Below are 14,810 nucleotides of genomic sequence, written 5' to 3'. Positions count from 1 at the left end.
TATACTGCAGGCGTTGTATATCTCGGATTCAACCGGATCGGATCACTATATCATATAGCTCCCATACAAATGGCAAAGTCACGAACAGTGACTTTTCTTAATAACTTCGTTATTTTCTGAGCTATTGTCGTGAAATTTAATATTGGTAAGTTAATTACACATATAAATAACTATGCCAAATTTGATCAAAAACGGGTGACTATATCATATAGCTCCCATAGGAACGATCTTTCGAAAACAGTGACTTTTGTCAATAACTTCGTTACTTTTGACGCGATTGCTTTCAAATTAAACATTTGTTAGTTTAATATATCTGTTAATGATTGTGCCAAATTTGATAAGGATCGGGTAACTATATCATATAGCTCCCATAGAAACGATCGGTGGAAAACAGTGACTTTGATCAATATCTTCGTTAGTTGCTATGTAGGCCGTTCTTTCGTACCACAAAAATTGCAAGGGTATACAAACTTTGACGCGGTCGAAGTTAGCCCCGGCCCTCTGGTTTTATTTGCAACCTATCCTAAATAAGCAAATATTATCAAAGGTTAACATGATATGGGATTGGAATCACCAGTCCGTCCCTCCCTAAATGGCAGGTCAAGTGGGTGGCATCTTGTCTAGCACTTTTTTTCTGTGTACATATACTTTATGGGGTCTGAAACGTCACCTTGAGAATGAGAAATGTGTGAACAGTCTCATTGCGATTAGTCGAAACCAAAAATACAAGACTGATAGAATTATATCATTTATGAAATATTTTCAATCATCAAGTTGTGTCAAATCAGCAAAATTATTATTCCGAGTGCCAGGCTGGGTTTCACTTAAACAAAGTCTAGGCGTTAACTTCTACTTAACCCAAATCCTTAGCTGACACGGCCGCTTTAGGAGGTATTTGAAACGATTCGGCCACGAATCTTCCACTGCTTGGGATACGACGCCAAAAAAAAGATCCCTAAACGCTACACTAGGTAAGTGGACAAGCCATACAACCTGGTAAGCAGGATGCTTCAGGATTCGGAAGTCTAGAAGGCACTAAACGACTTTGCTGCAGAGGTTATGAGAGAGCAACGAAGACAGGAACGGATTAGGTCAGGTAGACGGTAGTCTAGCACTCTGGTTCCATCTACCCCAAAAACAAACCATCTACACCAAAAAAAAGTTGTTCTCTTTGTTATGTTCAAAAGACTATCATAATTGTTTTATTGGCATGACTCAGCAGTCTTGCTAATCAGCATTAGTCCAATCCAAATTGACATGTCTTTAACTATTTTATTATTGGTAATTTTCAATCAGCAAGTTGTTTCAAATCAGCAAAAGTGTTATGTATAGTGCCCGCCTGGGTCCCAGTCAAGCAAAGTGCAGCGATTAGTGCAAGAAACAAAACAGATTTCATCTTGATAGATTAATTAACACTACACAAAATACCTGCTTTATATAGTAAGCTATTTTAAGCCTAGATAATTGCTATTAAGAGACACAAATTAACTCAAAATATTTTAATCCAGTTTAATCCGTTCGTAATCTACGGAATGTTTAAAATTGCGCCTTATTTAAAAAATATTTTTTCTTAGCAAGTAAAACGAATTGATTTAAATTCTCTTATAAAAAAAAGTATGCAATTGAAATTATATCATGCAATAGTTTCTGATTGACTTGTACCTGAAAAAAAGACTAGGTACACAGAAAAAAACTACTGGAAAGATCATCTTGACTGGTTATTGTGGCTTATATAAAAGCCTTGTAAGTGTCAACTACATATAGTTTTAATAGTTTTTTTCTGCTTTTTGGGTTTTGATTTATTGTTAGTCCCAGAGTTCAGTATTAGTAATAGCAAGTAGTAGTAAGGTCTCCCAGGTACCTATGCCTTATCACCGTCAAGGCTGGACATTAGAATGCTAAATGTTCTGGAACATTCGTTACCTTATATTTTATTGTTATTAATAAGTACAAACAAATATGAAAAAATGTTTTATACATTTATGTTTTATGATTGCTGATTACTTGTAACCAAAAGGCAAATCTTTTACAATTTTATTCTTAAATATTTTCAATCATCAAGGCTTTTTAAATCAGACAAAGGCTTCATCCAATTGTCCGCCTGGATTCCACTCAAACAAAGTCCAGCGAACAGAGCAGCAAACAATATATATTTCATTAGCATTAACGAACCAGAACGTGCCTTATATAGGAAACCATTCATATTGCAACAGGGACTGTAATCATCGCAGATTTTTAAACCACAGTGAAAAAATAATAATAATCATTATTTACCGTCCCTTCTTTGAATGACTCATTCGCACCGAAGGGATCATCTGCGACCATATTAAAGTTATATTATCTGGCTAATCAGAACTATCTGAACTATATAGTCATGTCCTTCCGTCCTACTGTCCGTCCGTCTTTCTGTCCGTCCGTCCGCTTGGAACAGGGCAAACTGATCCCAGGCTGTCAGGGCTACAGAGCTGAAAATTTGTTTCTGGACTTCTATAAACTATCAGACCAATATTTTACGATCCAAGACCAAGTAAAGAAAGAAAGACATTTCTCAACATCTTCGTAACTTCATACAAAAAGCTGACACATAAACATCCGATTAAATGGCAACTGAACTAATTATGAAGATATCCGGAATCATGCTGAAATGTATTTCTTTGCGAAGGTAAATTTAATACTTTATGTATTTAGATAATATTTATTTTGTGTCAATCATATATTTAATTCATTTATTTGTTTTAATCAAGAAGTGTGTTTAAAGCAGGCTTGGTAAGTTTGGCCCATTCAGACGCAGCCTGGGTAGCATCCAGACAAAATCCAGCGAGTAGAGCAAAGAGTAAAATAAAGTACATTGTATTGACTTGTCAACCTAACACGAAATTGTCCTTTATATAGTGGGCCATTAGTTTGGTATTTAAGTGAAACCAATTGATTCAAATTATTCTAATCCGCCTTAATAAATTAGAAGAATTCGTTATTATATGTTTATGAAAAAATTAAGTAAATAAGTCGTCTCGCCGACTTAGGTATACCATGCCCCAAGTAAAACAAATATTTTTAACTGATAATAATAAAATGTTTTTATGTATTTATAAAGGTTTTGTCTGTGCATTAATTAAAGGCGTTCCAAAAAAAGAGTTTGGAACTTGTAAAAATATTACAGACATGTTGAAGCAATCAAGCCGACATTAGCTTTTTTGATATTTTCAAAGAAAATTTGATCAAAATCTCAAAACTTTGAACTTTATAAAAAAAAACAAAGAAAAGGACTTCCTTTAATTAAGCTAACTAATCTAATTTGGAAAACATTAAAACACATAAATTAAACGTTTCAAAATAAATTTTTTTTTTAATAGTTTTAATTCATCCTTTGGGTAAACATTTCTAATCATCAAGTTGCTCCAGAGCTGAAACGAAAACCCGTCCAGGTAATGCCTGACTCACACCAAGGCAAAGTCCAGCGAATAGAGCAAAAACCAATTCAAATTTCATCGTGATAGATTACCAAACAATACACCTAAATTCCGCTTTATATAAGAAGTAATTCTTAATCCTAATCAGTGAAACCAATTAAATAAAAAATGCTCTAGTCAACTGTAACAAATCGATACACTATAGCTATTTTCTCTGATGTCTAGAAATGCGGAAGTTAATCCAAAACTGCTCCAAATCGATCTTACCGTAACGATACCAAGAATTTCAGTCCATATTATAAGGAATAGGATAGAATAGGATAGGGATAAATTCTTGCCCTTACAAGAATATTTATATACTTATTCTCAATGCTTCATAAATATTTTTGGTTTCAAAATCAAAATAAGCGTGGTGGAAAAAGAATGCGTAAGTTAAGGACCAAATGCAAACATGAATTCATTCATTTATTCACTTAACTCCGATATGTACATTAAAATGACATTTAGAGTACTAAATGTGAAGAGGTTATGTTATGGAAGATTTTAGTTTACTAAAATACACGATAAATACAGGATATAGCTGCTTAATGATATACGTATTACAGATTTTATTTTTGGAGAAAATTTTATGTAAGCCACCTGAACCCTCTATTTTTCTCTACGAATCTGATTTTAAAGGAGTTTGCACGAGAAGACGTGCATAACTTAACATTTGGGTCCAGCCTGATTATTATTTTTAATTATTTTTATAAATCACTTGAATAGACTAGAGTGGCCATCTATATGCTTAGACGAAAAATACATACAGCGATACACTAGATGCCTGGGATTCCAAATCAGATTAACTGAATGATTAAAAAATGTTCCTTGAGATATGATAAAGCATCAACATAACTTAAAATTGAAATATTGAGCCTTTTTGAAGTAATGAATGATTGCTTTAAAACCAATGTAATTGAAATTAATAATGTATTATAATGTACTATAATGGAGAATAGTACTATTATAATGGTATTACTGTAACTTTTGGCCTTAGTTAATCCTGGGCAGAGAATACCAGAAGCCAATAAGTTGAGTTGGAAACAGTCAACAATCTCAAATTGGACACAATTGTAGCAATAGTTTTTCCGATGGACTGTTAGTCCAAACATTAAAAAAACATTTGTGACATTTGATTGCCATTTGAAAATTTATAGAAATGAACCGAAATCTACAAGACATATTTCTACAACTTGTTCTTCGAAGAAAACAATTCAAAAACAAAATAAATTTCTAGTTTTTTCAAAACTCTTTTATAAAAATATATTTAATCATCGAGATGGTCCAAAGATGGGTATTGAATAAGTCCTGGTAGTGCCTGACTCACACCGAGGCAAAGTCCAGCCAAAAGAGCCAAAACTAATACGAAATTCATCTTGATAGATTAAACAACAATAAACATTAACTCCGCTTTATATAGGAAGTAATTCTTAATCCTAATCAGTGAAACCAATTAAATAAAAAATGCTCTAGTCAACTGTAACAAATCGATACACTCTAGCTATTTTTTCTGATGTCTAGAAATGCGGAAGTTAATCCAAAACTGCTCCAAATCGATCTTACCGTAACGATACCAAGAATTTCAGTTGTTTCAGTCAATATATTATAAGGAATAGATAGGAATAGATAAGTAGGAATCGGATAGAATAGGATAGAAATACATTCTTTATCTATTTTTTATATCGTTTGTGAAACAATGAAAACTAGTACTGTTTTGAAACTTTTGGATGTTTATTTTAGTTAGGTATAAACAAATAAAACTTGTTAACATAAATTAATTTTCCAAATGATTTAAAAAATAGTCAGTATTAATGAGCCTTGGGCACTCTTGGGCATTAGAGGGTTAAACATACATTTAAATAAAACTTAAGGCTAGAAATGGCTAGAATATTAATACTGCTTTTAAAGGAGTTTGCACGAGAAGACGTCATTATATTAAAATTTATGTCCAGCCTGATTATTATTTTCAATTATTGATCACTTGAGTAGACTAGAGGGGCCATCCATAAGCTTAGACGAAAACTACATACATCGATACACTAGATGCCTGGGATTCCCAATCAGATTAACTGAATGATTAAAAAATGTTTCTTGAGATATGATAAAGCATCAACTTAATTGTAAAACCAATATAATTGAAACTAATAATGTGTTTCTTAAAGAAGTAGTTTATTGGATTAATGTCGTAACTACACATATAGCGAGGGGGCGGAGGAAGGGGAGAATGGTATTATTATAATGGTATTACTGTAACTTTTGGCATTAGTTGATCCTGGGCAGAGAATATCAGAAGCTATAAGTTGAGTTGAAAACAGTCAACAATCTCAAATTGGACACACTTGGAGCAATAGTTTTTTTGATAAATCTGGTAGTCCAAACATTAAAGAAAACATTTGTGTAGGATTTGTGCCCACAAGAATTAGAATAGTTGTTATATTAGGTATATTATTTATTTAATTAGTTAATTATTATAGAAACAATGGGTTTTTGACAAATTAAGTATTGATTCGTTTACACACGCGTCGTTCGTCGTGAGTCGTTTTCTCTAGACGCTTCCTTTTCCACTCAGCCTTGCGACTTCGTCTTCTCTTTCATTGCCACCTCGTCGATCAGCTGCTTCGAGAGTAGGTCTGGCCTTACAGCGTTACCATTCCATCCCCACATTTGCGACATTTGATTGCCATTTGAAAATTTATAGAAATGAAATGAAATCTACAAGACATATGTATTTCTACAACTTGTTCTTCGAAGAAAACAATTCAAAAACAAAATAAATTTCTTGTTTTTTTAATTTTTTTATAAAAATATATTTAATCATCGAGATGGTCCAAAGCTGAGAATAGAAGAGTTCCTGGTAATGCCTGACTCACACCAAGGCAAAGTCCAGCGAAAAGAGCCAAAACTAATACGAAATTCATCTTGATAGATTAAACAACAATTGACATTAGCTCTGCTTTATATAGGAAGTAATAGTTGTAAGTGAAACAAATTAAAATGGCAACTGTAACAAATCGGTAAAGTACATATATTGATTTTATTTGGTGAATCAAATTTAACTTTCCGTAACCATATCCAGACTTAAAGACACAGAAGTTCTTAAAAAGATTTCCGACTTTTGCAAAGTCTGTTGAGAATTTAAATATACTTAAGAATTGTTTAATACCAATTACATAGTATGAAAATTTGCCTTTTTGCCTATTTTAAATTTGCCTTTTTAATCCTCAAGCTGGTCTAGGGCTCCGACTAAAAGATTTCCTGGTACAGCCTGACACAATCCCAGTCAGAGCGCAAAGAAAATAGTACAAACGAATATGAAATTCATTGTGAATGAAGTAAGTAAGTCGTCTCGCCGACTTGGGTATACCATACACCAGGTGAAACAAATATTTAAAATTTCGAAAACCAAATGTATGTCTATTAAATTGTTTTAACATGCCTTATACCATATGCTATCTCGCTCACTCTACAAACACACGAGCACTCTAGCGCCGCCACTAGACAACGGCCAATTCTGCCCTTATGGATCGCGTAGCAAAATACATTCATACGTATATTTTGCATGTTTCTAGTCCGATTTCAATCAAATTTGGTAGTTTGATAGAAATAGATAAGATTTATTAGTCTGCCAAATTTGATCGCGATGGTCAAAAAATTGCAAGAGCCAATCGGTTTTTTCTAAATTATGGAGGCGTAAGTGGGCGTGGCAACTTTTTAAAATATATGTATTCTGCGCGCATACTAAACCAGTATACATACTAAATTTGGTGACTTTAGCTTTGTTAGTTTTCGAGAAAATCAGTTTTGTTTAATTTTCGGGGGCGGAAATGGGCGTGGCAAAATTTTTAAATAGTCAATATCTGCGCGTCTATTAAGCTAGCGTACATACCAAATTTAATGTCGGTAGCTTTCATAGTTTTTAAGGAAATCAGAGTTATGTAAATTCCGGGGGCGGAAGGGGGCGTGGCAAAAAGTTGGAACAATTATTTTGTGCGCGCTAACTAAACGAGTATATAACCCAAATTTGATGTCTCTATCTGCCATACTTTTTAAGAAAAACAGTTTTATGTAAATTCCGGGGGCGGAAGGGGGCGTGGCAAAAATTTGAAACAAACTCGATAAGCGTACATACTACACGAGACTGCATACCAAATTTGGTGGCTCTAGCTCTTATAGTCTCCGAGATCTAGGTGTTCATACGGACGGACGGACGGACGGACGGACGGACGGACGGACGGACGGACGGACGGACAGACGGACATGGCTAGATCGACTCAGTTTTTGATCCTGATCAAGAATATATATACTTTGTGGGGTCGGAGATGCTTCCTTCTGCCTGTTACATACATTTTGGCGACTTTAATATACCATTTCACCCTATGGGTGTATGGTATTAAAATTAAACAACAATAAGGAAATATTTTAATTTATATCTATACTCTAATAGGTGAAACGAATTTGAAATATTTTTCTAAACAACTGTGTCGAATCGCTTTATTAAAAACTTCACCAAATTCCCTTCGATCGATGATGACCTTCAAAATATAAGGATAACATATAGCTAGCATAGAGTCGAAAAGCCTACTTTATTGACTATCGTAGTAGAAACATAGAAAAATCCAATTAAAGTAAGTTTAGTAAGAAATTTCTCATAATGCATAAAAGTTGTATACAAAATACAAAAATATTTGGAATACGAAACTTATTTGAGCCAATGAAATTAAATTAAAAGCGCCACGCACAATTAAAGCGAAAAATAATCTTTCTTGTTTTTATATAGTTTTTTTTGAAAGGTCTTCAAAAACTTAAATGCAAAAATGTCCCAGTTGATTCTCACAAATAATTGGCCTCATAGAAACTCACTAAATGGTTCAAGTTTTTATTTGTTTATTATTTTAAATTTTAGTGCATTTTTTTTTTCTTTTTGGTGAACATTTTTAATCATCAAGCTGCTCGAGAGCTCCTTTTGAAAGTCTTCCTGGTGAAGCCTGACTCACTCCCAGACAAAGTCCAGCGAAAAGAGCCAAAACTAATACGAAATTCATTGTCACAGATTAAACAACAGTGAGAGAATATTTTTCCTTATATAGAAATCTTGGACTTTAAGAAGGGAAACCAATTTTAAAAAATTGTATAAACAACTGCAACGAATCGAAATGGTAAAGGTTAGGAATACGGAAGTCAATAAAAACAGCGTCAAATTTATTACTGCGTAATAATTTCCTATGACATTGTCAACTAAGAGTTTTTGGGGATCGATATACTCCACAATGAATATGTATTTCTTCTATGTGTTTCATTTTTGTAATAAAATAATACATTGATAATTCTTTGCAAGAATTGTTTACTTTATGCTTTAAATAGTCAGGTGTATTCGCAGTACAATGCAATATATGTAAATAAAAGTGAAATATGAAGTACTTATATAAATTTTTGATCAACAACTGAGTCAATATAGCCAGGTCCGTATAAATGCTTAGATCTCAGGGACTATGAGGACTATAGCTACAAAATTTGATTTGTAAAAAAGTTCCCCCATAAGCACAATTTTATTTCCCAATGTTTTAGCTTTCACAATGAAATATTTCTTATTAGTATCTATTGTCGCTTATATTTTATATGAAACTCTGTGCCCAAAATATATGGACTTTTTTAGGGAGTTCAGAAAATGCCACCCAAACATCCTGTTAAAAAATGTACCATTATGTTGTAGTTTTGGCATTGTGACTCTAACATCAAAAAGTAACTGATGGCTTTTAGTTTATTTTATGATTGCAGCTGTACATGGTGTCAGAAATATAAAATATATTATTCAGTATTTTACATTCTACTCTTTGAAATATCGAATCGTATATCGAATTAAAAAGGGGACCCATCCTGTCTGGCATAGCCTAACTTAAACAAACTTCCGAATAGGGATGCAAAAAATATCAATATGAAATTCAATACGTCGCCCAAGTACAACTGCAAATGCGATAAAATGGAATGCAAGCAAATTCAATATATTTTCGATGTTTTATCTTTTATACATTAAAAAGAATTTTTACTAGATTTGCCAATCTACATTTTGGAAAAATGTTAATCCATAAGTTCATTTAAAGAAGGTATGTCCAATGCGGCAACAAAAGGTGCCGCTTGGCTCACACTGAGGCAAAGTCCAACAAATAAAGCACAGGCCAAAACGAAGTTCATCGTGATAAATTAAAAAACGATATTCAAAAATGCTCTTTATATACAATATCGTTTGTGCCTGTAATAGGTGAAACTAATCAGCATAAAATAATCTAATCAGTTTTAACAAATCAGTATGGTAAAGCTAAATTAATGGATTGCGGAAGCCAACTAAGACCATGTAAATAATAAGCCATTCTTTTTTAATATGTAATAATCTATATGATATTTTGGTCTATTTGTATTGTTAGTATAGATATTCCCATATTAGCTTCTTTTCGGCCGGATTTGTGATTTTATTTTTAGCCATAGCGGTAAAATTGTTTTGGGAAACGCATTTAGTATTCAATATTTTAGTTTAGAAGATAAATAGCACAACTTTCCAAAAAAAAAAAAATAACACAGTTTTGACAATTTTAGCTCAATGTAGCTTAAGTGTGTGAGCAGGACATTTTGGAGATGGTTTCAAATTTTTTAAGTTTTTCGTTGAATATATATTTTTATAACTTTGTTATTATTCTATTAGAGCACTGATATAAAGAGCTAATGTGGCACAAAAAATTAAAGCTGTGAAATAAAAACTTTACTTAATTTTCGTTTAAATTCTTGGTTGAAGTCTTGTGGCTTAAGTCTATGAGCACCATTGTAAGCCTAAAATATTGATATTTTTCTACCCCTATTAGACAGTTATTCTAATATATAGTGTCTTGAACATTAATGCTAACAGCAACTATTAGGAAACAATTCAAAAATGATGTAATAGTAATAAACCTTATTTATTTTCATTTATCATTTGCATTATGCAAATTCAATATATTTTCTATGTTTTATCTTTTATATATTAAAAAGAATTTTTACTAGATTGTGGAAAAATGTTAATCCATAAGTTCATTTAAAGAAGGTATGTCCAATGCGGCAACAAAAGGTGCCGCTTGGCTCACACTAAGGCAAAGTCCAACAAATAAAGCAAAGACCAAAACGAAGTTCATCGTGATAAATTAAAAAACGATATTCAAAAATGCTCTTTATATACAATATCGTTTTTGCCTGCAATAGGTGAAACTAATCAGCATAAAATAATCTAATCAGTTTCAACAAATCAGTATGGTAAAGCTAAATTAAAGGATTGCGGAAGCCAACTAAGACCATGTAAATAATAAGCCATTCTTTTTTAATATGACTGACTTGAACACACCCAAACTCTAAACAGATTATACATATATCTCACATCGATATTAAATACGATTTTTAAGTATAATTGCGATATACAACTGTAGTAATATTTAAGCTAAGTATAGTTATCCCTAATGATAAACTCCAAAAACACCCATTGTGCAATACAAAGATCTTAAATTAAAGATAAGCGCACTCTAGCAGAGAGAGATAATCTTGAATCACTAGAGAAATCAAATAAAATGAAATTCTGTAAGTGGCAATTGATGTGAACAGAAGTGTTTTTTCTAGCCCTTCGTAAAATACTGATATTTTTTACGACATATCAAATATATTGACACATTCGTTTATCTTATGGAAACAAAACAAATTCAACATTTATTTTTGGTTTTATCTTTATACATATATTAAAATGCATTTGCACTAGAAAAATATTAATCCATAAGTTGGTTCAAAGAAGGTATGTTGATTCCATGAATCCCTGGTGCCGCTTGGCTGACACCTAGACAAAGTCCAAATAAGGCAAATACTACTAAAAAGTTCATCTTGTTATGTTTCTAAACAGCATTTGAAAATGTGCTTTATATAGAAGTTCATTACTATCACTAATTAGTATATCTAATTGGCGTAATATCTGTATATTTCCGAAAGCGCACCTGCTTGTCTTATATAACGAGTAATGTTAGCTGTAGTAGAGAGGACGGTGTTGAGTGATAACCAAGTTACTAGTCTGCTTCTGTGATATAAGCCATGATAAAAGCCTCTGCCTAAACCCAAGGTGATAGAGCAAGTTGCAGAACCCTTGAGCGTAATTTTGAAGCGGTTTTTTATCAGATATAAAAATCTTTATAACATTTATATAGAAACCGCTGTAGGCGAAAGTGGCTTTTGGTCCATTTCAATTAATGGGAAAAAAAGAAGTTGTTATATGTAACACAAAATTAAATTACATTTTTATTTTAAATACAATTTAAGTAAACTTTTTAATCATTAAGATCGTCCAGAGCAGGCCAGATAGTCATTCCAAAAGCTGCTTGACTTACACCCAGGCAAATTGAAGCGAATAGACCAACAACTATTAAAATCTTCATCTTGAGGTATATTGTATGCAAACTTTTAAAAGTCACTATATATACGCGCAAAAGTGTAACCAATAGGTGTAAAAAATTGTAAGTAACTTTATCGAATCCACAGAAAACAATTAGAACTATTTTTATGAACGAAGAGAATACGTAAATCAAATTATACCATGCAGAATAGAATTGTCTATGACTAAAAACTTGCAGTATCAGTTTTTGAATCAAACATTTTACAATTAAAAACCCTTAATGAAAACGTTTTCAGGGTGATCCTTAATAGATCACTGTAAGTAAGCAGATGATCTGAAAGATGATCATGTGTAACAAGCTATTAATTGTAATTCAGAACAGATTTTTTGGTTGAACCTCATAGTACTTTGACATTTATAGTCAGGCTAACGTGTGATTCCTTACGAAACCTGGCTAACAACCGCACAATCTTCAATATTATAGCAGATGTTAAACCGCTTTTCATAGTGATGGGTAAACGATATTTTTTAAGGCTAATATTTGTAATGAATAGTTAATTGAAAGTTGACAAAAGATCTGCAAATAATAAGCTACCAAAAAAGTTTCATCCAATCAAGCAAAAAATGTTTTATTGAAAACAAAAGCAATCCATAAATTTTAATCAATAAGTTCATTTAAGAATGGTGCCGCTCGGCTTAGACCGAGGTAAAGTCCGGCGAGTAATACGACATTCAATGGGTAATTCATTTTGGTAGATTATGAAAAATATGCAGTAAGTTACTTCATATAGATTTATGCCTTAAGTGAAGCTAATTAGCGTAGATTAATATAACTAAACCCAATCCGATTGGATAAAGCGTGCAAATTTTTGGTATACAAAAAGTAAAAAAGTTTACAAACTCAATGTAAGCTTAAAAGCAAACTTCAGAAAAGAAACGGGTCTAAAATCATTTCTAAAAACTAAAGGGAAAATTTGAGATTTCAAGTTTTTCTAACGGTAGTTTTGACAGCAGTCGTGATCCAATCCAGAGAAGATGGTACCTAATTAGTAAGAAATAATTAGAGGTACTTCATGTATTTCACTAAAAAACAGGACTATGCCACATAAAGGAACACTAATTTGAGATTAGCATTAATAACAGTAGATAAAATTCACTCAAAAAAAAGAATGTTTCCTGTGTTAGATCTTTAATGAAGAGCTTAAAATATACAAATTATAAATAATATTTAAAAATAGGCAAATTTTTCCACACTTTGATTAGTTCTAGCTTCAGACTGAGAGCCCTGTCTTGTGTCTTGACTAGAATCCTCTTGCTTACTGGGACCGTTCCAGGGTTGCACAGTCATGCGACCAAAAATCACATACATCAAATTGCCAACAAATAAAATAAGGGCAATGCCCAAGAAAACTAAACGCCATTGAGAGCGATCAGACTGGAAAGGATATAATCAAATGATATATATGAAACATGTGTGTCTTGAGTGTTTCTTTTACCTCATTTTCCACAGTCAATCCAATGATTAGAGGCGATATCACGCCAGCCAAACTCATCAAAGTATTGCTTATGCTAAATAATAAGCCAGCGAAATTAGGCGAGAGAGCTGCCAATGGCCTGTCCTGCAATGGCCGCCACAGCGACAGTCATGCAAGAGATGCTACCCAAGACATTCTCCGCTTGGACAAAGGAGAGAGCAATCAGGGCCACGGCCGGAATCCAAGAGGCCAACGAATTGATGGTCTTTCTCAATACAACCAAAGGTATATTACAGCGCCGGGTCAAGTAGTCAGCCAGAAAGACAAAAAAATATGACATTAGACACATCACCACAAATGGCAGAGCGGAGAGTAAAGCGTTAATCTGAATATTATAACGAAATATGCCATGAATATAGCGTGGAATCTGTTGCATTAGTGTATAGAAATTAAACGCCTGACTCATTTTACAAAACGCCAACACCAAGTAAGGCCGAGAGGTAAATATTTGCAGCCAGGGCACTGGAGGAGCAGTGCTTGCATGGGAATGCTCTTGTTCCTGAGCCAATTCAATATATTTGAGTTCCACCGCCGAAATAAATGGCGACATAGCAGGAGAACTTGCACCATAGCGGGACCACAAAAGACACCACAAGAGCCCAAGAAAACCTGTAAGTAAAATACATTATTCCTTTAAATTTGACTTATTTGACTCTTCTTTGACTTGCCTGGCACATAGAATATACTGTGCCAGCCAAAGGGTGAAGCAGCCAATACACCACTCAAAGCGAATCCTATAGCTGTTCCAATATCCAAGCCAGTTTGCATGATGCCACCCAAACGATTTCTTTCCGCCTTGGGACACCATTTAGCCAAATGTGTATAGAAGCAAGGCCAACTACCACCCATGGCTAGACCCTGAAGAAAACGGACTCCGCATAGCAATTGCCAACCACCCAATGATACGGCCCAGGGTGTGGCCAGACTCAGTAGGGATGTGATTAATGATATACACATTAACAATATTTTGGTACCATAACGACTAGAGAGATAGCCGCCAATCAATTGAGTGAAACAAGAGCCCCAAAATTGGCTACCCAATATATAAGACTTCTGTTGTTCGGTGAATATATATTCGGGATAATTTGGATTAGAACTATTGGCATTGGTCATGGCCACAATGCCCACACTCAGATTCATACGCTGGTGGATTGCCAAAGCGCCACAACTGAAAAGAAACAACACCTGCAAATGACGCACTCCCAATGTGGGAGCTAAGACCACCAAATTGAAAATTCAATTGAATTGTTCTTTATTCTAATTAAAAGACTAACCTTTGGTCACCAGATTGAATGAAGTAACAGTCATTTGGTGACGTTCTGTTGCCCAAAGACGTCTGTTGCCTACAAATTTACTTATCACACTGATCAATCACTGAGCGAGTGTGTCCAAATGCATGTGGCATAGCCATGACAAACCAGTTTCGTTTTTCGCACA

General features: G+C 33.6%; 1 protein-coding gene and 1 long non-coding RNA gene across 2 annotated transcripts; one reads left to right on the top strand and one right to left on the bottom strand.

Annotated features, from left to right (window-relative positions):
* Positions 1-11,259: 11,259 nt before the first annotated feature.
* Positions 11,260-13,065, top strand: LOC124460037. The gene is made up of 2 exons (XR_006953991.1): positions 11,260-12,155; positions 12,216-13,065. It is a non-coding gene; the product is annotated as an uncharacterized LOC124460037 (long non-coding RNA).
* LOC6640205 (putative inorganic phosphate cotransporter) lies at positions 13,011-14,810 on the bottom strand. Its single transcript, XM_002063256.4, is given in 5 exon segments — positions 13,011-13,273; positions 13,335-13,440; positions 13,442-13,982; positions 14,042-14,587; positions 14,648-14,810. Coding segments are annotated over 5 exon segments (1,434 nt in total). The 5' UTR covers positions 14,682-14,810; the 3' UTR covers positions 13,011-13,066.

Source organism: Drosophila willistoni, assembly GCF_018902025.1.
Source record: "Drosophila willistoni isolate 14030-0811.24 chromosome 2L unlocalized genomic scaffold, UCI_dwil_1.1 Seg196, whole genome shotgun sequence".
Classification (NCBI taxonomy): domain Eukaryota; kingdom Metazoa; phylum Arthropoda; class Insecta; order Diptera; family Drosophilidae; genus Drosophila; species Drosophila willistoni.
The sequence above is the reverse complement of the archived record's forward strand: the minus strand, read 5'-3'. Positions and strand labels throughout refer to the sequence as shown.